The following is a 27,462-nucleotide window of genomic DNA, read 5'->3' as shown; positions in this document are numbered from 1 at the left end:
TGTATACATATGTAACAAACCTGCACGTTGTGCACATGTACCCTAGAACTTAAAGGATAATAATAAAAAAAAGAATGACAACAGAATATTCTCAGTTGGTAAAAATAATGAATTAATTCTATACACTGATTTTTAAAGTGCTAAGAGAGATTAACTAAAAGAAGCAAGGTACAGAATAGTGTTTATAATATGCTACCATTTATATTAAAAGATGGAAAATATATATGAATTTGCATATGTACAATAGATATCTGAAGGAACACAACGAAACTAAACATTACTGCCTAGGAGACAGATGATAACTGGATGGATGAGGGCCCAGGAGAGGGAGTCTTTTCATTGTACAGATGTTCCTTGACTTATGGCTTATATCCACATAAACTCATCCTAAGTTGAAAATACCATGAGTGAAAATGTATTTAACATTTCATTTAACATTGCTGGGCTCAAGCAATCCTCTGGCCTTGGCCTTCCAAAGTGCTGGGATTATAAAAATGAGCCACTGAGCCTGGCCAAAATTTACTATCTTAACCACTGAGCGTACAGTTCAGTAGTGTTAAGTATACTCACGTTGATTCACCATTATTTACATCATTGCTTAGCCTAGCGTACCTTAAATGTGCTCAGAGCATCTATATTAGCCTACAGTTGGGCAAAAATCACCCAATATAAAGCATATTTTATAATAAAGTGTTGAATAGCTCATGTAATTTATTAAATACTATAACAGAAGGAGAAATCAAAATGGTTGTATGGACACTAGAAGTCCAGTTTTTACTGGATGTGTATCATTTTTGCACCAGTGTAAAGTTGAAAAATCCTAAAGTCAAACTACCATGATTTGGGGACTATCTGTATACTTCCTTATACTTTTAAAATCATGTGAATCATGCCCTGTTTATGGTAATAAAGGGTGAATGAATAATGTTCCTGAAGAACATGAAATAGCAACTCTGTAAAATGTGGGGTTTCCTCCTTTCATCTCATAATAAATAACAAAAAATAAATAAATAAAATCTGTATCTTAGGTGCTACATCTCAACTCAGAATCATACCCCCCTCCCAAAGGACCACGGAGACTAAGAATTTTGTCAAAGTGCTTGATTTGTTTGGTACATTAATTTTCAAGTGGCATTTTAAGTTCATCTTTGAATATTCTTTCCAAAATCATAATGAGCTGTACATATACTGCATACTGAGTAAATAGGTACTGTTTATGATTTAGATACATATTCACATACCGGCTTCTATCATGGGTTTCAATGATCCTCACTTCCTGATATTCATGCTGTTGTGCAATTCCTTATCACACGGAATTACTGCTGGCCTGTGAGAATAATCAATAGAACACTGCAGAAATAAAAGGCCATAATAGACACTGTAGCTCCCACTTTGATGTCTCTAGAATCACTTATTCTTGGGCAAGTTGGCCTCTATGTCATAGGGACACTCAAGCAGCCCTGTGAAGAGGCCCACATGGGGAGGAACTGCGTCTTTCCTCTAAAAGCCAGAAACAACTTGCCTGGCCAGTCCTGAGTGAGCCACTTTGGAAGTGGGTTCTCCAACTGCAATCAGACTGCAACCTCATAAAAAACTCAAGTCAGAACTCAAGCCAAATAACTTCCCTATCCCCTCTGACAAAAATTGTGTGAGATACTGTTTTAAATCACTACATTTTGAGATAATTTGGCATGTAGTAATAACAAAAGTTTATTCCCAAATAATATTTTCCTTTTTTCAATCACAATCCCTATAACTTAAAACATAATGAAAGTTATCAGATTACATAAAACTAACTGGCAGCCTCAAGTTATGGAATCAGGTAGGTTTGGAGAACAGTGCTTTGAGGACAGCCTTCCAAAAAATGTCAGAGGCCATATTTTGTTTCTGGAACCCCTCATTCAGGCTCAAAAGTGAACTGCTGGCCAGGTGCGGTGGCTCACACCTGTAATCCCAGCACTTTGGGAGGCCAATGGAGGCGGATCACCTGAGGTCAGGAGATAGAGACCAGCCTGGCCAACATGGCAAAACCCTGTTTCTATTTTAAAAATACAATAAAAATTAGCCGGGCGTGGTGGCCCACGCCCGTAGTCCCAGCTACTTGGGAGGCTGACGCAGGAGAATCACTTGAACCCAGGAGGTGGAGGTTGCAGTGAGCTGAGATCACACCACTGCACTCCAGCATGGGCAAAAGAGTGAGACTCTGTCTCAAAAGAAAAAAAAAAAATGAACTGCTAATTGGTGGTAATGCTGTATATAATAAGGAAGTCATTCAAACACATATTTCTTCCAAAATGTCAGACTAACTTTAAAGCAAGTACTGTACTATGTTCTATTTTTTCACAAGCCAGCAGGAGAAAAACCTCTCCAGGAAATTTTTAAACTGTTAAGCATGTATGGAAAAGCCACTGTGCCAGCTGCATCATGCTGAACGTAAGCAAAAAGCATAATCAGTGCTCTGCGATAGCATTTGGGGTATATAAGAAAGTTCTAGCTATCTAGAATATTTGATAAAAATAATATATTCTAAAAGGTTTCAGGTAGCTGATAATTTACAGTAACTTTTCATAATATAATAGCACAATCAAAAGCAACTGAAAAATGTAGGGCTATTTACCTGTATAATTCAAAGGACTAATATTGCAGTGTTTTTATGATTTTCTGATTACAGTCAGCTGTCACTTCCAAATGATGACAGTTTACCTATACTGCTCCCTTTTTTTTTTTACTGTAGAGGAGGAGGAAAGAAACCACTTGTTTGTGAAACAAAGGCTATGCATCCAAGATGGCTCTTTCCTTCCAATTTTTGAGGCTGTACCCCAGAACCTTAGATTAACAGGAATCTCACTCCAGCCTGGACTACAGAGCTCCGTCTCAAAACCAAAACCAAAACCCAGGAACCTGACCTTTGGTGAGTAGCAAATGATTGTGTGTACTGATGAACTTATCACCACTCAGGTTAATTTTTTTTTTTTTTTACTTGGAACCAGTTAACACCAAATGAAAGGGTCTATTTACCCAAGCTCTTCATTCATGAACACAAAATAACAGCAAACTTTAGGCTCACGATATGGATATATGCCTATGAGTAAATACAGTAACTTTAAATACAAGATATATTTTACAAAATAAGAGCAGGGAACTTATTTTCCAATCTGTTCATATGAAACTTCTTCCACAGGAGTAGAAGGTGTCATCTCAGAAGGAAAAAGTCTAGAAATGTCTTTGGCAGGATAAAAAGATAAAAATATAGCTATATAAAACTTAAGTGACGAGAGAAAAAACTAAAGGAGATAGGAGATTATTTTAACTTTATTACCTCATCTACTCATACAGGAGCTTTGCCAGATAAACATTATATTAACATTTCATCACTCCTGAATCAACAGTCATCACTTTGTCACATAACAGGTTCCCACTTGTTTTCAGATTTAGATTTTAGATTCAAATGTTTATCTTAAGGCTAATGTACCCTAATAAGAGGTAACATCAGTAACATTCAGAACATTTCTGAAAAAATAAAGACATATATCTGATTCAAGAATATTATCTTTCTACTGTTTTTTAAAGTAACTCTCTTTTTTACTATTTTTTTAAGGTAACTGTAGTACACTTTTTAATTTACAATTAAGGCTTTGTTTCTCAATTACTGCACAGGTAAAATTCTAAGGAATTTTCAAGCACTGATTAACTTAGTATCTACAAAAATTTGGGCCACCAACTGGAGAGATGTGAGATGATTTTATTAGATCTGAGGGCAGAGCTAAGTGACACTGAATTAAACGAGAAGGGGCCAGGCATGGTGGCTCACGCCTATAATCACAGCATTTTGAGAGGCAGAGGCGAGTGGATCACCTAAGGTCAGGAGTTCCACACCAGCCTGACCAATATGGTGAAACTCTGTCCCTAGTAAAAATACAAAAATTAGTCCGGTGTGATGGTAGGTGCCTGAAATCCCAGGTAATCAGGAGGCTGAGGCAGGAGAATAGCTTGAATCCGGGAGGCAGAGGTTGCAGTGAGCTGAGATCACTCCACTGCACTCCAGCCTGGGTGACGGAGCGAGACTCCATTTCATTTAAAAAAAAAAAAAAAAAAAAAAAAAAAGGAGGTTATTTCCTCTTCATTCTCTTTCAGTTCCTCTGACTGCGTCAAGAAGAAAGTCTCAGTTTGGTGCCAAGATGTTAACACCACTGAAATTCTTGCCAATCTCACTTTTAAACAAAGGGTAAGTTGAGGCTTAGAGCCTCCTGCAGGCAATAGTTTCTAGCTAGAAATTAAGAACACTTTGATTTTCATTATTTTTATGTATATGTCCACCTTCTGTTTATGGTAAGTGCCACCTGCTTTTTACTTAGTAATTTCAAGCTTCCTTTAAAATATTACTTTAATAATCACATTGATATAAATATTAATAAGTAAACAGGAAGTATACCAAACAGGAAGATATGGCCAAAATTCTGAAGATGATATCACAACGACTGAAGTTTAGGAAAGATTACATTAATCCATTTGGTCAACAAATAAGTGTCGGCTATACGTTCGCCACTGGGTTAGCCACCACAAAGAACGGAGAAGAATGTTAAAAAAAAAATGTGAACAGGAAAGTCAGAAGAGGAGGAAATTAATTCAAAATGAAGTAATCAAAAAAAAAGGTTCACAGGGTAGGCATTTGAGCAAGGTCTTAAAAGACAGGTATAATTTAGACACTCAGAAACAGGAGGACATTCTGAGAGTAAAAGTATAACAATATGTGCCTGAGTGGTGGCATCTTCCAAATCTTGATTGTGGTGGTAGTTACATGGGTGCATATATATCTACTAAAACTTATTGAAATGTACACTTAAATGAATGTACATCTGTGTATATAAATTTTTCCTTAATAAATCTGATACTGTATCATTGACCAATGCAATGAAAGGTCATTGAGATTAAAGGCTTGGATAGCTTGGAGAGGAGGAAGTAAATACGATAAATGAAAAAGGGAAACCGCCAATTAAAGACAAAGGGATCGTATTTTCACATAATTCTCAATAAAAACTGTTAGCTATTACACAAAAAATATTAGCTTAACATTTCTACTTCATAGTTTTATTTCAGGGAGATAATTTACCTGAAATAACACTTATCTGTTAAAATTACATATTCTATTCCCACCTCTCTTATCCCCAAGCAAAACTGTGCATTAACAGCATTCCCACTAAGAAAGTAACAAATAATGAACAGAATATCCACATTGGTTGGGTAATAGTGACACTTAACAGACTTTAGCAAAACAGTTTAAGATTGTGTTCAGCACACATCCTGTTTGTAAAGCAATTTAGAAATAACTGTCTCAGAATCTGTGTTTTAGCCTTTAGCTCTTTTCCATGATATAAGCTCTTAAAATTATGTAGTTATTACACAGTAAGCATATTTTGGGTGGTTTCTACCACAATTTCATTTTAGGAATTCATGACTATAAGGAGAAATCATCATAGCAAAAGTGATGCCATTATCAACAAGTCTTCACTTTTTGGAACTTTAAAATGCCATTTTGAATAAAATCAATAACTCCACTCCACCATAAAATAAAATTCAAAACATGAATTATAGTTAAAAAAAAAAAAAGTAACAAAAGCAGAATACGATAACTCTTCTGCCAATAATTAAAGCATTAAGACTCAGGGGAACTTAATTGTATTCTTAATATTTTACTAAGATAAATATAATTCTTTTCTTATATAAGTGAGTTGCCACTAGATCTTCATGCTCCAAAAAGCTTAAAATGACAGCCAAAAAATAAGCCTAATGCATGGACCTTTACAGTTGAAGAGGACTCAGCTCAAGTACAGCAGTTTTTAAATTTATATTCTATGTAATTATATTCTAAGAGTTGTTAACCAATTGGCCATGAGAAAATAGATCAGGTAAGTTTGGGAATGCTAGGATAACCTGGAGATTTACATGTATCAGCATAACAGTAAAGGTTTTGAAGAGTCCTGCCTTTATAAGCAAAAAAGTTTAACCTAGCTTAACCTAGTGTGCTCCCAAGTTAATTGACAACGAACACTGCTTTGGGGGAAGTAAGCCTATTAAACGGCTTTAGAACACTGTTCTGGGGGAAATACCAGTTTGGAAAACCCTGGTCTTTTCAAATTTCCTTAAACGATGACAAAACCGAAGCCCAGAGATCACACCTGGCTAGTAGCAGATTAAAGGACTTGAATCGAATCTCTTCATTGCCTAGGCCAGAGCTCACTCCGTTACTTTAACTACAAAATAGGACTTCTTTGAATGTATACAATCAAACATTTAAGTGACAGCACGTACCTTAAAGATTTGGGTTATGGTATCCCATTTTCTGGTTTGTGTATTAAATTGGGTGTTTTTAGTTCTTTCAGCACTAGGTCCTTAATAATCAAGCCCACGTGGAGATTTGCTACTGCTTAACAATTACAGAGAATGATTTAGTTATCAGTTGTGGCCGAAAGTAATCACTAAAATAAAGCATTCAGACTACTCGTGGTTTTAACTTACTCATAACTTCAGTCGGCCCACCTAAATCACTGTTATCTATCAGGTGGTGAGTTACTTAGTACATAATGCTAACATATGTTATTCACTGTAGACCATATTAATACCCAGAAACAAAATTAAAATGTAAGAACTTATGTCTGCATAGACAATGGCCAACAACATCAAAACAGATTTTTGTCTTTCTACAGTTCAGGGCCTATTTGTTAGACAAACAGTTTCCTATATTTTTGGTAATTATCATTTTTTTTGACTGCTTTAGCTGGAGTCGAAGTCATTTTCCCAATCTTTACATTTCTCAAACGCCATAGAACTCTAAGGTAGTGTAAAAATGTTCAAACACAATGTACTTAGCTTAAGAAAAATAGTTGTGTGCCATTTCCCGCCCCCTCAGGGTACAAGAATGGAGGAGGCCCGAACAAGTGACTATTGTTATGTTGCAACTTTAAAAGGCTTGGGAATCAAAGGTGATAATTGTTAACAACTCCCGTTTGACTCTTCTGACTTCCTCTTAATAAACTTCGGTACTCCTTTCTAAGCCCCCTGGAGAACATGAACCATCGCGGGCCTACGTGTCTCCTCGATGCTAAAAGAACCCACCAGCCGAGGAAAAGGTACAACGACTGAACTTCTCCAACAAAGAGGGTACTCCGCGCGCCTCCATCGCACAGGTGCGACCTCTGCCTCAGCCTTGCGCACAGCTCCGCGCCAGCAAGGGAGGCTCGGGACCTGCCCCCGGCCCCGCCTCCAGCCTGCCTCACCTGGGGCCGCCCTTGCGCCTCTGCCCAGGCCAGGCCTTGGCCCCAGCTCTAGCCCTCTAGTCCCCGCGCAGCTCTCGACTGCCCGGAAACCAGAGGGCGGCCGACCAGTTTCGCGGCTTCTGGCGGGGCCGGAGCGGCAACACCCCCGACGCCACAGCAGTCAGACCCGCAAGGCGTCCCCGCGGCTCAGGACCTAGCCCGGCCAAGAAGGATGCTCAGAACCGGCGACCAGCCTAGCGACCGCACTGGGGGCGGGGACGCTTTTACCTGCTGCTGGCTCGGCCGCTCCTAGCCGGCGCCGCTCTCCTGGCAACCACGGCAGCTACAGGGAGACCGGGAGCCGAAGGGCCTAGTGACAGCTCCCAGCGTGCACCGCGCTCGCGCCCACGCCGGCGTCGACGTCTGCGGCCTTCGATCCCCGCCCCCGGTCGGCTTCCTGCCTCCCGGCACTAGCTGTTGCCACAGCGCCCTCAAGTGGACTGTCGCTGGAAGCGGCCACGGCTACCAATTTCAGGAGTGGTTAGAAAGGGGGTTAGCAGATGTTTTCATTTGAAGGGATAATAGGAACTGAAAACAGCTTTTAAAAATCATTGTAATAGTATCTCAATATTTCATGTGAGTAACCTGAGGCCCAGAGAGGTTAGGAGACTTGTGAAGTTAGGAGACAAATAGTTGGTGTCAGATTTGGAACTATTTTGAGTCTAGAGCTCTATCAATCATATCTAGTTACTCCAAGGTAAATTGCACCGTTTTGCAAACACCATGGGGTAAAAAAATGAAAGTTTTTGCAAATACATAATATATAACAATCTTTTTGCTTATATATTTATAAATATATAACAATCTTTTAAGCTAACAAAACAATTATAAAGAGTAAGCTGTGCTAAGGAAGTTGTGTATTTCAATATAATGTGTCAATATTTAAGCATTCAATAGTCTCGGATATTAAAGGAGGAAGATATGAAGAGTTGAAATCATCATCCTTCAAATAAATGAATTACTTGAGACCAAACAGTAGTAAACTTCATTTTTTAAAGTGAGTTGTTGCTTCCATCTATGATTTCAAATTATTGGGATAGATATAATAATTTGTGCATCAACATAATACACTTTAATCACCCCAAATACTGATTTTAGAAAAATTGTCTTAAGCTATTATCTTAAAACATGACAGGATTTATTTATTTAGAATTTATTTATGGTCTAGGCCGGGCATGGTGGCTCACACCTGTAATCCCAGCACTTTGGGAGGCCGAGGCGGGCGGATCTACCAAAAATACAAAAATTAGCCGGGCATGGTGGTGTGCACCTGTAATCCCAGCTGCTCGGAAGCTGAAGCAGGAGAATCGCTTGAACCCGGGAGGCGGAGGTTGCAGTGAGTCGAGATTGCGCCACTGCACTCCAGCCTTGGCGACAGAGACTCTGTCTAAAAACAAAACAAAACAAAAAACAGCAGTTCCTTGTTTTTAAGAAGTCCTATTGTAATTCTACCCTGGTCTTATATTTTAATAGTTTTTCATTATAAGTATTTACTGTGTCAAACTTTTCAAAACTATCTTTTAGTAGTAATGGGATGACAACTTCTCTTAGTTTTTACTTTTGTGAAAGTGAATAGTGGAGCTGTACATACGTAATCATTCTCATCTTCCTTTTTTACCCCCTAAAAAATAGTCCCGATAGACTTCAGCCATACTCTTTTGCATTAGGTAACAAAGAACTTCCTCATGTTTTTGCACCTGTTTCAATTTTGGAGTTATCCTAAGTTGAGAAGCAATGGCAAGTCAATTCTTGAAAATTTTGTTGCTTTAGACAGAGGCTAACAAATGACCCTTGTTCATAAAGAGACCAAAATAAAGTGGGTTTGGGGACAGGAATTCTGCTCTTGGATTTCCTGGGGACAAAGTCCACCTGTAACACCTGCCTCCATCACTTCCCTCAGTTCGAGTTAGCCAAAGGAGTGAACCTTGGGTCTGATTTTTATGGTCATTTCCAGGGAGGCTAACGCGCCAAGTCACGCTCAAAAGAAGCAGAGTGGGAGGATAGCTCCCCTCTCGCCGCCCACCTTTCTCAGCGCTGTGGGCCAAAGCCTGGTTTTGAAAATGCGCGCCCCGCCCAGGCCTCAGGGGGTCCCGCGCCTTCTCGGTGGTGTACTCTCCGGCCGGCAGGCGGCGCTGTGAGCCAGTAAGCGGTGTCAGCCAGGAGATCTGTCACAGGCGCCTGCGCCGCCGCGGGGCTGCTGCTGGTTGGTCCGCACGTGGAACCTCTCCTGGTCCTGTTGACCCGGGCCCCTCGGAATCTCCAGCTTGGTCCGGTCCGGGACTGGACGCCCGCCATGGCGGCTACTGCGGCAGAAACGCGCATGTTTCTGGAGGTGCGGAGACAGCTGCAGAGCGCGCTGCTGATCCTGGGGTAAGAACTGGGATTCTAGGCGCAGTACCCAGCTCGCTTTACTGCTGCCCGGGGATCGGGGGCTGGTGAGTCTCTCTCTGTCTCTGAACGAGGGATTTTGAGTTTCTTCTTGCCAGTTGCGTAGAGCCTCTCAATCACTCAAAGTGAAGCTTTCCCCTGTAGTCGCCTCCGCCACTCCCACCCCTACAGACAGTCTGGTATCTTTGGGTAGCTTTTTAGAAATTCAGGGTCTCAGCTCCACACCAGACTTAGGGAATCTTTAACAAGATTCCCAGGAGTCAAATGCACATTAAAATTTGAGGAACAGTGATGTAAAGCACTGTTGGCAGTGCCCGGCGTTTCCAACAAAACAATGCAAAAAATGATTTGTTTGCCTCTCTTCAGGATCCTGCTTACTGGATCAGTTCCTATGTGTGAGGTTCTTGTGTTGTAGATAACCTCGGGTCTTTCCCCCCAAAACTGCTCTTTGCAGAGAAACCACACAATCATTCAATAAACTGAGTTTAATGAACCTTGAAGAAAGGTTGCAGACTTCTTATTGGAGCTCGTTCATTTATTCATCTTCTGCTTTCCAGTGAGAACGGCGAGCTTGTTATTCGCTACACAAACAAATAACTTTTAGGGAAAATGTTCTCTATTTTGTTTGACAGCAGTTTTAATGATTTGTGGTCCCCTTGTGTATTCCTTTGTGATCGCTGTTTCAAACAGAGTAAGTTAAATGTTAAAATCCTGAGATTGTTATTACACAGTGCCACAGGTAGATTGATGCTTAATTTTTTCCTCTTTTCCCTAAATCTGCCAGATATCTGGTGTGGCCGTTTGGAATATGGCATGAGAACTGAGTTCAAATGCTAGCTTCCTCACAAAATTAGAATAATTTAATCTGAATTTCTTCAATCTTGAAATAGGAATGACACTTAGTACTCTGAATGTATTTATTTTTCTCTTTCAAAAATTATGAATTTGGGCAAATATCTCCAATTCTGGTGCACCTTGTAGAGTAATTAGGAACCCAAACTCTACGGAAATAAAACAAAAACCACACACACACAACAAACCCTCCCTTCCTCTCATCCAGGGGCCTTTCACAGTTCCCTTGGACTACTCCCCCTTGTTTAAGCAAGTTACACAGGTGGCTCACACCTGTAATCCCAGCACATTGGGAGGCTGACTTGGGCAGATCACGAGGTCAAGAGATCGAGAGTATCCTGGCCAACATGGTGAAATCCTGTCTCTACTAAAAATAAAAAATTAGCTAGGTGTGGTGGCATGTGCCTGTAGTCCCAGCTACTGGGGAGGCTGATGCAGGAGAATCGCTTGAACCCGGGAGGCGGAGGTTGCAGTGAGCCGATGTTGCGGCACTGCACTCTAGCCTGGCAACAGAATGAAACTCCGTCTCAAAAAAAAAAAAAAGGAAAAAGAAAAAAAGAAACCTAACTTTGCTGGACTTAGTTTTGCCATTTCTTGAACTACTTATAAATGGATTCATACAGTATATACCTTTTTGTTTCTGGCTGCATTCCTTCCATAATATTTTTGAGATTCATTTTCCATCTATGTGGCTGCATATATCAGTAGTCCATTCCTTTTTCTTGCTAAGTTTTCCATTGTATGAATATACCACAGTTCATTTATCTGTTCTCCTATTGCTGGAGGTTTTTCTTGTTTCCGGAGTTTGCTTATTATGAATACAGCTGTCATAACACTGTCATATAAATCTTTTTCTGGACATACATTTTTACTTCCTCTTAGGTAAGTACCAAACAGTGCAATTTCTAGGTCATAGGATAGATGTGTGTGTTACTTTGTGAGAAATTACCAAACAGTTCTCCAGAGTGACTGTACCAGTTTACACATTCAACCAGAAAAAAAAAATGAGAGTTTCAACTGCTTCACATTCTCACCTACATTTAGTATTGTCAGTCCTTTTAGTTTGAACCATTCTAGTGTGTGTAAAATAGTATCTTGTGGTTTTAATTTTCGTTTTACTGATGACTAATAATGTTGAGTGCCTTTTCACTTGCTTTTTAGCAATTCATATATGTTCTTTTTAAAAGTATCGTCTGATTTTTTTTGCCGTTAATCAGATTATTTTGTTTAATTGAGCTCTTTATACAGTCTCAAAACAGGAGCTTTCTCATATAAATGCCTTGTGAATATATGACTGTTCTTATCTGTGACTTACCTTTTCATTTTCTTTTTTTTTTTTTTGAGACAGGGTCTCGCTCTACTGCCCAGGATGCAGTGCAGTGGTGTGATCATGGCTCACTGCAGCCTCAACCTCCTGGGCTCAAGCAATCCTCCCACCTCAGCCTCTTGAGTAGCTGCTATACAAGTGCACGCCACCATGCCCAGCTAATTTTTGTATCTTTTTGTAGAGATAGGGTTTCACTATATTGCCCAGGCTGGTCGTGAACTCTGGACTCAAGCGATCCGCCCACTTTGGATTCCCAAAGTGCTGTGATTACAGGTGTGAGCCACCATGCCCTGCTTCATTTTTTTTATAGTGTCCTTTGATAAACAGAAATTTTAATGAAGTCCACTCTGTCATTTTTTTTTTTCCACTTAAGGGTTAGTTTTTTCGGTGTCTTAAATCTTTGCCTACCTTAAGGCTGTGAAGATGTTTTGGCAGGTTTATTTTCTAGGAGTTACATCGTTTTAGCTTTTACATTTTGATCTGTGATCATGTTGAATTCATTTTTGTGTTTGCAATGAGGTAGGGATCAAAGTTCATTTTTTTGGTATAAGGATATTCAGTTATTCTATCACCATCAGTTGAAAAGGCCATCATTTCTCCCATTAAAATAACTCAGTATCTTCATGAGAAATCAGTTGACTTATACTGTTTGCATAGTGTGTCTTTTCTACCCTTTTAACCTTTCTTATGTCTCTCTGTATAAAGCAAAAAACTGTAAACATACTGTATTTCTCTAAAAATAGCATAAAACTATATGCTATTTTAAAAAATATATAGTTAGGTGATTTTAAATCCGTTCCGATGATCTGTGCGTTTTAATTAAAATGTTTAGTCTCTTTTATATTAATGTAAATATTGGTGTTCTTGTTCCTAATTACTATGGTTTGGATGTGTTTTTCCCTATGTTTTGTCACGTTGATCCCCAATGTGGCAGTGTTGAGACATGGGGCCTAGTGGGAGGTGCATGGTTCCTGAGGGCAGATCCTTCTTGAACAGATTAATGCCCTCCCATGGAGATGGGTGGGTGAGTTCTCTCTCAGGAATGGATTAATTCCTGCCATAGTGGGTTCAAAAGGGTCTGGTTTCCTCAGTTTCCATTCACAGATGTAAAGATCTACTTATGTTAAGCCATCTTAGCATTTTGTGATAAACTTTGGCCTTTCATTTATTCAATCCACAGATGTTTAATGTGTTCTTACTCTAGTGCCAAAAATTCAAATTCTAAGTGCTGAGAATATAGCCATGAACAGTAACAACAACAAAGACAAAAACACCTGCCTTTGTTGAGCTTACAGTCTAATGGTGGCAGTAGGGAAGAGTTGGCAGAGAATATACAAAATAAATATATATTTAATAGAAGTGGAGAAAAAATTAAACAAAAAAGGGATGGGGAGAAAAAAGTTACAATGTTTTATTTCAAACGAGAAAGTAACATTTGAGTATTAAACTGTAAGCGGTGAGGTGTAGAACTGACATACCTGGTGGGAGACAGTTTCCCTTTGAGAGAAAGTGAGTATGAAAGGGTGCCTAGTTCAGAGAGATGCGGATGAGGTGGGAGAACACATAATAAAAATCTTATGGCATTGTGCTGGTACATGTTTAATAACCTACTCTCCATGAAAATAAACAAAAGACAAACTGAGGTCTTGATCTGAAGCGTTTGTTGATTTCTTTGGTATGAATACTTTCACCATGTATGACCGTCAGCCTACCAACTTGGTGAGGTGAGTTGACCTGCTTTGCAGAACTCCAAGGATTTTAACAACAGGTTCTCCAAAGCTTGTAGCAGCAGGGCCTACTATACCGCTGTGACTTAGGAACCATCGAAAGGACTTTAGCTTGTAGTTAGAGTGAGAGATGAAGTCATTGGATAGTTTTAAGCAGGTGTGATACCTGACAGAATACAAGTCAATGGTGAAGAAAGCCTCGAGTATGAAAGTATTGTAAGAATTATGTCAATCAAACTTAGTCTTAAAGTAGGACATTCTCCTAAAGAACCATCATCCAACCCTCACAATTGGGAAATATGTTGCTACCATCTTACATCATTCATGTTTTGCTGGTTGCCTACATAATATCCCTAAAAACAGAAGAATCCAGTTCAGAATAATGCATTGCATTTCACTGTCGTGCTTCCTCTGTCTGTTTAAATCTAGAAGAGTTCCTCATTTTCCATTGACTTTCATGGTCCTGACACTTTGCAAGATGATAGTACAATCATTTTGTAGAATATCCTTCCATTTGGATTTGTCTTATGTTTCTTCAAGACAAGATTCAGATTTTGCATCTTTGGCAGGAATATAACAAGTGACGCTTCCTGTTAGGTGGCACATGATTTTGCTTTGTTCCATCAAATTGGTTATGTTAACTTTGAGCACTTAAGTAAGAGTGTGTGCCAGGCTTCTCTACCTTAAAGTTACTCTTTTTCTCTTCATAATCAATAATTGAAGGGTATTCTGAAATTATGTAAATACCGTGTTCCTCATTAGAGTTTCATTTTATTCAATTATGTGTATCGGTAAGGACACATGGTTCTTACTGTGGGTTACTCAGTGGGTTTTATTTTTTATTTTATTCAATGGGCTACTCTTTTGCTCATATTATACCAGACATGGCCAAGGAAGTCCTTTCTGAATGGTTTCTGCATCTTTTTTGATATGTCCCTGTCATTCTTTGATTTCTTCATGTTCTAGCAACATGTTCCAGGCTTATTTCATTCTTTCCCTGTTACAGTGCTGGATGTAGTCATTTTACTAAGGAACTTTGTTTTTGGTTTGTTCATTTCATTTTTTAAAGCAGAAAATGGCCTTTACAAACCAAGATCTGGGCACGAGGTGTACTCATCACTATTGAGTGTTGCTTCTCCCAGAACTAGGGTATGTGTGTATAACTTATATATGATGTTTATGTATGGTTGTGCCTACATACATATGTACATACATGCATTTACAGCTATCTATATTACCGTATCTATTTGTAAACATTGAAAACCATGACTTCACACAGGTATTTCTACAGGTATTCTGCCCCACCACCATAAGGTCCATTCTAGTTTCCTCCCTTTCTCTTTTTGTAACTCCATTCTCCCACAGTAAGAATCATGGCCCTCATTGTCCTAGTGGCATTTGTTTATTTGGTCAGTTCCCTCTATGTAATTAATAGTCCGCTGGCATCCTTTGCCACCTCCCCCTGCTCATTGTTGACGCTCTCCTCACCTGCTTGGACCCTGTTATGGACTGAATGTTTGTGTCCCCTCAAAATGTACATATTGAAGCCCTAACCCCCAAAATGATGGTGTTAGGAGATGGGGCTTTGGGAGGTAGTTAGATTTAGATGAGGTCTTGAGGGTGGGGCCCCCCTGATGAGATTAGTGTCCTTATATGGAGAGGAAGAGGCACCGAACTTCCTTTGTCTGCCATGTCTGTTGTTTAAGCCACCCATCTATGGTATTTTGTTATAGCAGCTGAGCTAAGACAGGCTCTGAAACCCCATCCTGAGCTGGCCTCACCTCCTGTTCAGATTTCCTCCTCACCTGTCTTGGGATCTGACACCCCTGCTGAGTGGTCCTCCTGGTGGATGCCCTCCACAGCCTGCTTGGTTTCTCATATCCATGCTGGGCCACTGTGTCACCATCCTTGCACTGATGCCTCCCTTGCTTGGCCCTATAAAATGACTAAAGTTTTTGGGACTGGGAAGAAATGTGATAAACCAGAGATAGGGTGGCAATGGATACTTAGGAACCCAGTGGTAACCCTTGCAGCACTTGGAAGTGTCAACTCTACACAGTCTAGTTTGAAAGTCATTGAGGCAGCAAACGGACATTGTGTTATTTTTAGAGCAGTGGTCAGAGAACTATGGCCCATTGGCCAAATCCTACCTGCAGCCTGTTTTGGTGCAGCCTGTGAGCTAAGATTTGGATTTTTCTTCTTTATCTTTTTTACTTTTAGACAGGTTCTTGATCTGTTGCCCAGGCTGGCATGCAGTGGCATGATCATGGCTCACTGCAGTTTCCTGGGCTCGGGTGATCCTCCCCATCTCAGCCTCCTGAGTGGCTAGGACTGCAGGTGTGTGCCACTATACCCAGCTAATTTTTAAATTTTTTTTTGTAGAGCCAGAGTCTTGCTATGTTGCCCAGGCTGGTCTCAAACTTATGGCTCAAACCATCCTCCCACCTTGGCCTCCCAAAGTGCTAGGATTAGAGGAGTGAGCCACCTCAACCTGCTGATTTTGCATTTTTTAAGGGTTATTTTTTAAAAAATAAAAATTAGAATATGTATTCTACTTTGAGACCATACATGGCTCATAAAGCCTAAAATATTTACTATCTGGTCTTTCACAGAAAAAAAGTTGCTGACGCTTGTTTTAGACGATCATTATTGCTTAAACACCATTTCTTGAAATTGGACTTTTGACTCGGGTTGGAAGCTGTTGTCCCTTCAAAAAACTCAGGTGCTTAATATTCTGTATTGCTAATTAAGTGCAGATCCATATGCTTTGAAAAGGAACTAGCCAGAAAGTAGTTGTAAGATTTTCTAAGGCAGATTTCTGAGGCCTCACCAAGATTCACACCTGAACACATCGTCTACGCTGTGTACTCAGATGACACTCAAGCAAATGACTTGCTCTCTGCACTTAGTTGACACCATGTGGATGGCCTGCTGTCTGCACTTAATAAGGAGCCATGGTACTTTGTACCTCTGTTGCAATCCTAAGCCTATTGCAGTTTCAGAGGAGGGTCATTTCCATACATGCCTTTGTCCCCTGTATACATTTGACATCTGGGGGCTTTTGATAGGGACTGTGTTTTACTCTTTATTGCCTATACTGAGTAATTTTTGTTTACTGTGAATTGTATTAGTAAGTCCTTTCACACCTGATATTCATACATCACTATATTATTTTCTTCATTAATTCCTTTTCTTAAAATTGACAAATTTTTCTTTTGTATCTTTGTTTCACTGAATCTTGGTCTCTTTATTAAAATCTTGTATATGAAATAACAGTACTTTGCTCTGATTTACTATAAAACGTTATTTTAGTGCTCTTCTCAGAAGGAAGAACCAAAAGTCTGTCCCAGAACTTGCATATTACGGTGACAATGAAGGGCACTCTCTGACCAGATCTAAATCTAGTGTAGGTTGCTTTCCTTTATGATCTGCTTGCTGCTGTTTTTCTGGGGCAGTGACTTTAGAGCCTCTATTGAAGAGGAACAAAGAGATCCTTGGCCATATTTGTTTCTTTCATCATGTGGTTTTCATTATGAGAAATAATTTGTTTGGGTTTTGTTTTTAATTACCAGAGAACCGAAAGAAGGAGGTATGCCCATGGATATTTCCATAATGCCATCTTCACTCCAGATGAAAACCCCTGAAGGCTGCACAGAAATCCAGCTTCCAGCAGAGGTCAGGCTTGTACCTTCCTCTTGCCGTGGGCTACAGTTTGTTACTGGAGATGGACTGCACCTGCGGCTGCAGGCGCAAGCAGAATTAGGCACAAGTGAGTAATATTAGCACTTCTGCTTCTGTATTTACCTTTTAGTTATGAACCAAGGTGATTTTTCCTTTGATAACTTGAACTTTTCCCAGGTGAAGGGGTTGAGAAGCTGTAGGGTCTTTGTCAGCCTTGCCAGTTATTGGCTGTATGCAATTGAACATGTTACTTAACCTTTATGAGGCTTCCTCCCTCCCTCCCTTCTTTCTTTTCCACCCACAGCAAAATTGAGCAGAAGGTGTAGAGATTTCCCATTTACCCACTGCCTTGTTTCTTTAATTGTAACATTTTCTGGCTCACAGATGGGAAGATTAAATCAGATGGCAAGTGTATAAGACCTGACTGATTTTAAAGCATTACATGGAAACTTATTCAGTCAGCAAATATTTTGTTTGTGCTATGTGCTAGGCATCAATCTAGGTGCTGGGGATACAGAATTGAACAAGGTAGGGGAGGTGTCTGCTCTCATGGAGCTTACATTCTAATTGGTAGGAGCAGATAAGGAGCAAACAATTTAAATATTAAGAAAAGTGTTATGATAATATAAAACAGAATAATGGGATAGGGAGTGACTAGGGTTGGCTAAAGGATGATCAGTGAAGGCCACTGTGAGGAGGTGATGGTTGACCTGAGTCCTGAATAAGGAAATCCTATCCATGTGGTGACAGTTCCAAATAGAGAAAACAGTACACAAAGGATCGTGCAGTTGAGTTTGATACTTAATTTGATTTTGATTTTTACTATGCCTGTTATATTTACAACATTTTGTAACTGGTATAATGATTCGGTAAGGCAGTAGAAAATTTGCTTTTTCTAAGACCTCGGGGTTATTTATTGAATAAAATTATTGGCTCATTACATCTATTACAATAGATGTACTATATGCTTTGGGGGATTAAAATTATGTTAAAGGGGGAAACAGGCTGTAAAAGACTTATGTTTATTATCAGAGAAAGATTGTAATTCTTTCAGCCGCACAGTGACACTTCACTGCTGCCTCATCTGTAATAAACCTTTTATCTGAGCAGTGTGGATCCTGGAGATGGGGTCAGCAGGAGTGTTTGGAAGAGCCATTTAGAAGATGTTGAGTATTCCCCTGAGTCTCTATTGTGGGCTTTTGTGAGCAAAGAGAAGATAGAGAGGGTTTCATTTCTTTTTTGGTGGAGAGCAATGTGTGCTCAAGTCCTGGGTTAGTGAATAACTGGTTTGAGTTGGACAGGGTTGGTTTTAGGAACAAGGGGTAGGGAAAAGAGATGGATGTCATGGCATTTAAATATTATAGGATGAATACTAGGAATGACTGTTGGAATAACCACCAAGCTGGGAAGTAGACTCCCTGAGTGCACCGAATAATGGGCAGAGAAAGTCTTGTTTCAGGGAGGAGGCCATGGGAGGCTGGATGTTGTGTTGTCATCACCTTCTCCTTCACAACAGTTACCTCTTTTACAAGAGTAACCACAGCAGGAATTTTGTGTTGGATCCTGCGATTTGGGAAAGGCAAGCATGAAAGCCACAGTGGAGTGTTTTCTGGGGCTGTGATGTTAGAGATGGAGGAATAGAGACCACCAGGGACATAGTATTGGGTTTTTGCCCATCCATATTCTGTATTCTGTAACTGAATATACAAATATCAAAACCGGAATTGTTTTTAAAAATTTAAATCCAGAAACATTGTTTAAACTATAGGACAAAATAAATTGATTGCTATGTGCTGATTGGCATATTTTTTGTGTTCATTGGTCTCCTATTTCTTTACACTTTTAATATATTTTACTCAAATATCTGAAAAGGAAAACTACCAAAGGCCTGTTCCGTAGTACGTGAAAGAGTATGCAAAACAGATTCCTCAGCACTTAATTGCCTGAGTGCTTTCCATATAATAGATGGTGTATAAATATTTGCGGAATGAATAAATATGAATAGATGTGTACTGGTGTGAACTTGAATCAAACTGTTTTGTAGGAAGTGACTTGAAAGTTTTAGCATTCAGTTTGTGTTTCAGTGTTTTTAAAAAGATGACTTTTCAATGCTAAGAACACCCTTTTAAGGACAACTATAGCAAACATCATACTGGTATACTGCTATTTTGAGTGTCAAACTGTGACCCTCAATGTGGAACTAGCTACAGTAGGATCTATTACAGCACGCGCATTAGATTGATCCCCGGCAGCAACACTCTCCCAGGATTCCTCTATATCAGAAGCTCTGAGTTTTAAACCCGACCCAGTGCATCATGCTAGGTGACCAGCAGAGGGTAGTGTTTCACTGAAAATTTGTTTGTGGGTCTGGAAAGAATATTTTGGATTCCTAGGTCTCCTTTTAATCTACTCAAAGTTAAAGAATAATACTGTTAATTTCACCTTAGTGCTATAGGGATTTCTGACCACCCCTTAAAAACTGTTAAGATTTTTAATTGCCAAGGCATAAACCTTCTAGCATCAGTTTTTTTAATCTTATATACAGAAAAACACAAACCAGATCCACATTGCTTGATTCTGATGGATATGAGCTCATTTGTTTAATTAGATTTTTACAGACATATTTTAGTTGTTTCTTTTAAATGAAAGTTTCCTTATTTCATAAAAGAAATAATGGAAACTAAGGGAACATGCTGCCTTATGCTGCTCTTACCATAGTGTGAGAAATATACATTTTTCCCCACAGCTTTCAATATTTTACCATAGCTTTCATTAGACATTGACTTTTGCTCTGGAATAACTGGACTCTTTTTGGAGCCATTCCATTCCCAGGGAGGTGTCCAATAAACATTAGTTTGAGATCTTTGTTCATTTGGTAATATGCTAGATTGGACATAAACCTTGTTTAAATAAAATTAAACTCAAATTTGGCTGGGCATGGTGACTCACGCCTGTAATCCCAGCACTTTGGGAGGCTGAGGCAGGTGGATTACGAGGTCAGGAATTCAAGACCAGACTGACCAAGATGGTGAAACCCCATCTCTACTAAAAATACAAAAATTAGCCGGGCGTGGTGTCGGGCACCTGTAGTCCCAGCTACTCAGGAGGCTGAGGCAGAGAATTGCTTGAACCCAGGAGGCGGAGACTGCAGTGAGCCAAGAGCGTGCCACTGCACTCCAGCCTGGGTGACAGAGCAAGACTCTGCCTCAACAACAACAACAAAAAATGAAACTCAAATTTAAGAGCTCTATTTGTTCACACCAATGAAACACTATTGTGAGACATAGCAGAGGAAAGCTGAGAATGTTGGAGAGCTATGTAGTTAGCTTGATGAGAAGGAAATAGTTCTTTTTCACTCATCCTTAATGTTGGTATTTATAGAATGAGAGAACTAACAAATGCTACATGCGTAATCTAGGGGAGCACCTAGCTCTGGAACACTTAGCAAAATCTGTTGTTTTCAAAAACACTTCACAATATTTGCTTCTGCTTGAGTCATCAGATAGTATTAATTAAATGTGTACTTCTGGGTGGATCATAAACTGTTTATGGATGGTAATTTATTGTGGCTATTGAACTGTTTAAGTATGATAATATATTTGTTTCAATCTCTAAGATTAGCTATTTCATTGACTTCCTTTAGAACTGATTTCAATGTTTAATCAAAGCTCGCAAGCCCAAGAATGTTGCACATTTTATTGCCAATCCTGTGGTGAAGTCATAATAAAAGACAGGTAAGGAATATATTTAACACTGATTAATTCCATGCCTGGCAATGGTTATCTCTTTTTCTATCAGAATTTTTCAAGAAATTGCCAATGGGGTAGTATATGGCCTTAAAGTGAGAGCCAGCTTAATGTCACTTGGAACAAAATCAGCCACAAAACTTGTTAGCAATCAGAGTGATTAGCTCTTAGGGACATAAAGGGGAGCACTAGGATGCTGGCTTTGAGAGACGAGAGCTTATCTCGGCTGAAAACCTGTGCTGATCACTGAAGCACCTCCCTCCTGAAAAGAAACATGGGACCTGTCATATGTTTCATCCAACACAATGCTGAGTGACATTTTCCACATTTCAGTAATTTTTTCCACATAACAGAAGCTTTTGCACAAAAACTTTTTATTTGAACTATTTTTATCAGTGCCTTTCTAAAATCCATTTCCTATTTCTCCTGCTTATTAAAACAGAGCAGACAGAGCACAAATTAACCTTTTCTCAATGATTAGGTTAATTTTATTATTTATTCTTGCCATGTGCTGCGATTGCCCTGTTGAGATGGGAAGGACTCTTTGCTGGTTTTTGTTGTTGTTGTTGTTTTTGGCGTTTTTTTTTGCAGTCCCAAAGGCTTTTTAATTTCTTTTTTTTTTCTTTTTTTGTCTTCTTTCTTCCTCATGTCAGCCTTCTTGTTTCTTGGGCACAAACCTTTCCCCCTAAATGACTCTTCAGCCACGAGTCATTCATAGGCTGGGGAGACAGATTAAATCCTAATTATTGTTAATAATATTTAAAGAATTTAGAGTTCTTTATTAGATGGGTTTCCTGAGCCAGGTTCCTAAGACTTATAAGTAAGTGGATCCTTCCCATCTGAAACCTGCTTCTCTTCCAGTGTTCCTTATCTCAGTAATGCTGTACTTCTGCCTGTGTCCTCAAGGTAGAAACCTGGTGTAGACAGAAGTTCCTCCCTCTGGAGGCAGAGGAGTCCAAGCTTTCAGATTCCCCGAACTATACTGGAAGATGAAGAACTGTCTTGGGCTACGCATAAAATACACTAACACTAACAATAGCTGATGAGTTTTAAAAAAATTGCCAAAAAAAATCTCATGTCTTAAGAAAGTTTACGTATTTGTGTTGGGCCACATTCAAAACCTTTGGGCCATATGCTGTAACGTGGATCAGCTTGCTCTAAGGGGCTCCCCCCATAAATGGTCAGTTGCTAAGTTCTTTTGTTACTTTTTTCATAGCATGTCTAACATAAGTCCACTTTCCTCCACCCCAGTGCCTCTACCTTAGTTGAGGCCACTGTCTTCTCACCTAATTACACTTGTTGCACCAGCTCCTCATCCACTGAGCCTCCCTGTAGTTTTGTCCTCTCGTCTGACCTATTTTAGCACACCTAAGTAATTGTTCTCAAATGCATCAGGCTCTACTGGTCAGACCCCTCCATGACCCCCCATTTCTCCAGTATAAATTCCAGAAACATGCTACATTAGGACCTTTATGAGTTTACCTCTATTTACCTCTCCACCCTCACATTTTATATCTCTCCCAACCTATTCCTCCTCCCCCAAAAAACATGCCATTATTGACTGGCGTTCTGTACGCAGCTCTGGTGATCAATGTGCAGCCCTATAGGCTTTTCATGATTTTTTTCACCCTGGGGCCTTATGAAAGTGACTTCCTTTCCTGGAGGAATGCACCCCACACCCTCTCTCCCCCTGGTTGGCTCCTACCTGAACTTCAGAATTCAGCTGACAGGACAGGTACCGTTATGAGCCTTCTGTCAACCCTGGGTTGGTTTAGGTGCTCCTCTAAGGTTTATTTGCCTGTCTTCACAACTAAACTGTAGGCTTTCAGAGTGCAGATAATCTTCTTGTCCCCTGTATCCTTTATCCCTACTCTTTTGAGAGTGCAGTACAGTGTAGACCCTTCTGAGTCTGTCTAGTAGTACAGACTCAGAAGCCGGAGTAACTAGGTTTGCACCTGACATTTACTAGCTGTGTGACTCTGGGCAAGTTACTTAAGCAGTCTGTGCCTCAATTCTTTTATTGCAGAAATGTGGCTAACAGTAGGACCTATCTCATAGGGTTGCTAGGAGAATCGAGTGAGTTTAAGTGTTTATGACAGTGCCTGGCACGTGGCAGCGTGGCAAGCATTCCATATGTATTAGCTACTGCGATAATTACTGTTCTTATCATCATCATCATCATCCCCATCCGCAGCATCAGGCACTGTCCCTCGTAAATAGTGTGCTCTCAATCAATTTTTGCTGGGTTGAATTGAATAAACGTTGACATGTTTGTTTTGGCCTTCTACCAACCTCTCTTGCTTGCTTCCTGATTTCTGGCAGTGTCCCAGGTAGATGAGATGGCACAGAGTTAGTCTGGCATAAGTGAGAGGTTACAAATGGAAGATCCTCAGAGTGACTGTCTTGAGTAAGAAATGAGGTGACTTTAAATTTGCAGAGGAGGGAACCTCATCTTTGCTTGGATTACCTAAGTGTTGAAGTTACTGCATGTACTTGGTGACAGGCCCACTTTATCCTGAAAGGTTCAGGGGATCTCAGTTTACACTGTAGTTGAACCAAGAGTGTTTTCCTTCTCTCAGTCTATTTTAGGCTTTGGTTGAATTCTCAGATGAAGTTTCTGAAACATTCATTCCTAGACAACAATGGGGATTCCTAGAAGTTACAGTTGGAACATGTTAAATCAGTGTAACAGTATTTCTGGGTGCTGCTTGCAGTAAAGGATATGCTGGCTCATTATTGGCGGTTATTTGTGTTACATTGGAACGGATGATAATATGAAAAATCTTGTATCTGTTGCCCCCATTTTTTCTGTTCAGGAACGGTATCTTCTGTGTCAGTCCCTTTTACAGTGATGGAACTGAGAACTAAAAGGGCAGCACTCACTCTCCCTAACCCTGACCATTGTCTGGCCCTGAAGGCAGGAGCAGGAGAATGGGACCTGGGTTTGAAATCCAGCTTCATGACTTAGTAGCTGGGAAGTTGTGTTTGTACTACCTCAGGTTCTTCTAATACAGCCTTCTAATAAGGCCTATTTTCCAAACTTGTCAAGAGAATTAAAGGATATAACATATGTAATAGTTAATGCTCAACAAGGTCTTTTAAATTGGTTTTATAGATTTCTACACTCTTTTCCAAATTGTTCTTATTAGCAAACTAGCAAATTATCTAGTTTAGTGTTTCAAACCTTTTTGTTTCAAGACTGTGATTCGCATACTCTGCATGTGCCAAGGAAATGAATTCCCTTTCTCTTTTTCTCGCTGAGAAACAGTGGACTTGACTTAGCCTTTGCCTCATTTAATCAAGTCTTACCCAAAAACCTTTTCATGTCACACCTGTGTGCCTGGCATATGCATGCCTCTTCAGTAATGCAGAGAAATCCTTAGTCAATGACTCAAGGCTTTGCTTACCTTTAACTCTTAGGTAGCTTGCCCTTTGACTGACTTGTATGGATAAAGATGCTTCCTTAAGTATCTGCACATACATTTCATGTTGACCATTAATGTCAAACCCAGTGTTGTTCTTACTTCTACCTCAGTTATCTGTTTTATGTGAGTGGTAAGGACAACTTTGTGCTCGTTAAATAGAAAACAAGACCAAAGGTTTTCAAAAGAGCATGTGTGTGCCAAAAATCAACTAACTGTAAACATATTTCCCAGGAAGGTACCTTGGAATATGTTGATTTATCTGTATTGGGAGCACCTCTATAGGAGCAGTGGAACAGAGTTAAGATCTGCTTACTGGCTAGTCTTATTATCTGGGAACATGTTACATTAATTTCCTGGGCTCCAGTTTCCTCACCTGTAAAATGAGGACGTTGGAATAGATAAACCTGTTAGAGTGCTATGAAACATGAAAATTCCCTGATCAATGAACCTCATTTGTATTTGCGGTTTCATGTACTTTGTGATTCATGATTATTTCGTAGTGTGGGACTAATGCTTATTCTTTTTTTTTTTTTAAATAAAAAAGGTTCTTGTTAATTATAGAAATAAGATGTAGAGGACAGTTTAAACAGTAAGACTCATTAATGGCTTTTAAATACTTACTAGCACCAGGGCACGTGATACCTGCTAATTACAGCAGCGCCTAATTTTAAGGTCACTTGTTCTTAGCTATTTGTTGTGGTTATTCGAAACCAAATAATGCCTCATTTCTTTATAATTAAATTCTCCAATTTACATTTTACCAGATTAAGTTTTTCTGTAAAATGTATGTGAATGTATGTAATTTTTGATTATGCTCTTGTTAAGATTAACGGGCCCTAATATCCAGCAACAATAATGAAATTTATTTTGTTGTGAATAGTCTAACAAACAGCCAAATAGTCCTTGTGTTTGGAATTTATATATTCTAGAAATAAATTCATCTCATACATGAATGAAATCAGTTGGCCAAACTTTCAAACTCAAGCCTTTTGATTTTCAGATGATTTGAAACAGAGGGGCTCTCCTGAGGTCTCTGGATGTTTCGCCCTGTTCTCCCTGTGCTGGCAGGGTAGTGCTAGGTGTCAGCCTAGATCTCATGAGGGCACTGACACCCTGGAGGGAAACCAGCAAGATGGGATCTTTGGAAACATGAGATGTCAGGATATCCAACCACTTGATTGAGCCACTTGGCAGACCAGCTACAATTGTAACCTGAAAATAACTACTCCCAAGAATATAGTCACATTTCTACAAAGAGGTTAAAAAAGAGTACAGTCACCAACTGCACTATTGGTAACACTGTACAAACTTTTGGAATAAAATTATACTTTTATGGCTCTAATCATACTATGTACGTAGTAGTATTAAAGTGCTAAGCTAGTTTTATAGGATTTGTGGCCTGCCAGTCGGAGAATGTCACCTGAATTTATCTAATTCCAGCAGTCTTATTTTGAGCTTTAGATAGTTGATGTTATTAATATTCTTAATGTCCGCTTGGTTATAATCCAATCTGTAAAAGCTGTTATTGCCATTGTTATTATCTTATCACTGATTAATGGTTCATTTTAAAGCTAAGGAGCATAATTTTATTTTCTTTTGTATGTTTCTTTATTTTCACATTCTTCATTTTTCTTTGCCTCTATTAAAGTTAAGGGGCATACATCTTCTTCTGCATATGTTTAAGTATTAAACATCAATATCATTTGTATATTTTAAGTTTCCTAAAAGTCTGCACTCATGGTACATTAAAAATAACTAGGAAATTTTAATTTATTGTGAAGTTGTGTTGCTGTTCATTATAGAATCTTAAGCTGAGAGAAAATTCAGGAAATCATTTCACTGTTTTTTTGAGCTCCACTAGGATTCTACCTAACAACTAACTTTGAAAAAGATGGTATCTATTTTATTTTGAAAGTTCTCTTGGGAAGTAGATCATATCAAAGTCTATTTTTCAGGGTTTTAGATAAATATGCTTTCAGTAAAGCAGTGATTAAAATCTTTTGTTCTGAAATGTTTTATGTTTTCTTCAAAACATCAAAAAAAATTTTTCTGCTTTAAAAACTCTTTTATCTTTGCAATGACTTACAGATTAGGCACTTTCTTGCTTCTTGTGTCTTATGTAGATGGTTATAGGATATATTATAGCTTTTATTCACATGATAATGTAGTCACATTAAGTTTAAAATATCATATTTTGTGTTAATGTGAGTTGTCTCCCAGATCTCTGTAAATCTTGGGGCAATTTTATTTCCCTGATCATGTAGGCGATTTTGCCATTGTTGTCTCTTGCACTGTATTGAGGGTTTGTTTATTGGCACTACATGCAATATGTCAGGAGACAAAAGATCTTAATGATGGAGAAAGTCCAGGAGCCTATTTAGGCCTAACTCCCTCCCACTCTAAACAGGCAATTTATTTGCCTTTTTCTTCTTCTGCTTCTTCTTGGTAAAATTCAAATCTGACCTGTTATTCCGCTTAAAATTCTGTAATGCTTCCTACGCACCTGAGGTACCAAGTCCCTACCCCTTAGCGTGGCCTGGAACACCCCACACAGTTTGCCACCATCCTACCTGCCCAAGTCTCCTCTATGGCTGTTCTGCATTGCCAGGGCAGGGAATATATTCTAAGGAAAAAGTTTGGTTTTGGAGGCAGGAAGACCTGAACTAAGAACCTGCCATTACTGGTCACCTCTGATTCTGTGAACTTATGCAGATTACTTAACATTTCTGAGCCTCACTTTCCTCCTCTGTATAGGAAAATGATATTTCTTGTCTCACAAAGTTGTTGCGAGCATTAAATGAAATAAGGTGTCTTTAGTGCCCACCAAGCGTCTTCTTAAGTTACCTAAACATGTGGACTCACAAGGCTACCACAGTCCACATTCTTTGCCGGCTTGCCAGCAGGGCAGCATCAAGAATTCCTCTCAGCAGGGGCGCTGCATATTTGCACAAGTGACAGCTCACATACATTTCTGGGGACTGTCATCTCCCAACACGGCGTAGT

General features: G+C 39.4%; 2 protein-coding genes across 22 annotated transcripts in view; one reads left to right on the top strand and one right to left on the bottom strand.

Annotated features, from left to right (window-relative positions):
• The window catches only part of DOP1A (DOP1 leucine zipper like protein A), a 105,640-nt gene extending 97,971 nt beyond the window's left edge, over positions 1 to 7,669 (bottom strand). For 10 of the 13 annotated variants that reach the window (XR_002521636.2, XM_021937525.2, XM_021937532.2 and 7 more), the window contains exon 1: positions 7,542 to 7,669. The gene's annotated coding sequence lies outside the window, so the exon portion shown is untranslated. The remainder of the gene's footprint in view (positions 1 to 7,541) is intronic. The other 3 variants (XM_021937529.2, XM_021937527.2, XM_021937526.2) reach the window with 2 other exon arrangements.
• UBE3D (ubiquitin protein ligase E3D) overlaps positions 2,826 to 27,462 on the top strand; it is a 187,105-nt gene continuing 162,468 nt past the window's right edge. For 5 of the 9 annotated variants that reach the window (XM_031667271.1, XM_021937544.2, XM_031667273.1 and 2 more), the window contains exons 1-3: positions 9,486 to 9,683; positions 17,180 to 17,376; positions 20,932 to 21,022. In XM_031667271.1, coding sequence (XP_031523131.1) covers positions 9,607 to 9,683; positions 17,180 to 17,376; positions 20,932 to 21,022 — 365 coding nt within the window. In that variant the 5' untranslated portion in view covers positions 9,486 to 9,606. Of the gene's footprint in view, positions 2,912 to 4,134; positions 4,226 to 9,485; positions 9,684 to 17,179; positions 17,377 to 20,931; positions 21,023 to 27,462 lie in introns of those variants that run through there. The other 4 variants (XM_031667272.1, XM_009205584.4, XM_021937546.2 and 1 more) reach the window with 4 other exon arrangements.

This window comes from Papio anubis, chromosome 6 (genome assembly GCF_008728515.1).
Source record: "Papio anubis isolate 15944 chromosome 6, Panubis1.0, whole genome shotgun sequence".
NCBI lineage: Eukaryota > Metazoa > Chordata > Mammalia > Primates > Cercopithecidae > Papio > Papio anubis.
The sequence above is the reverse complement of the archived record's forward strand: the minus strand, read 5'-3'. Positions and strand labels throughout refer to the sequence as shown.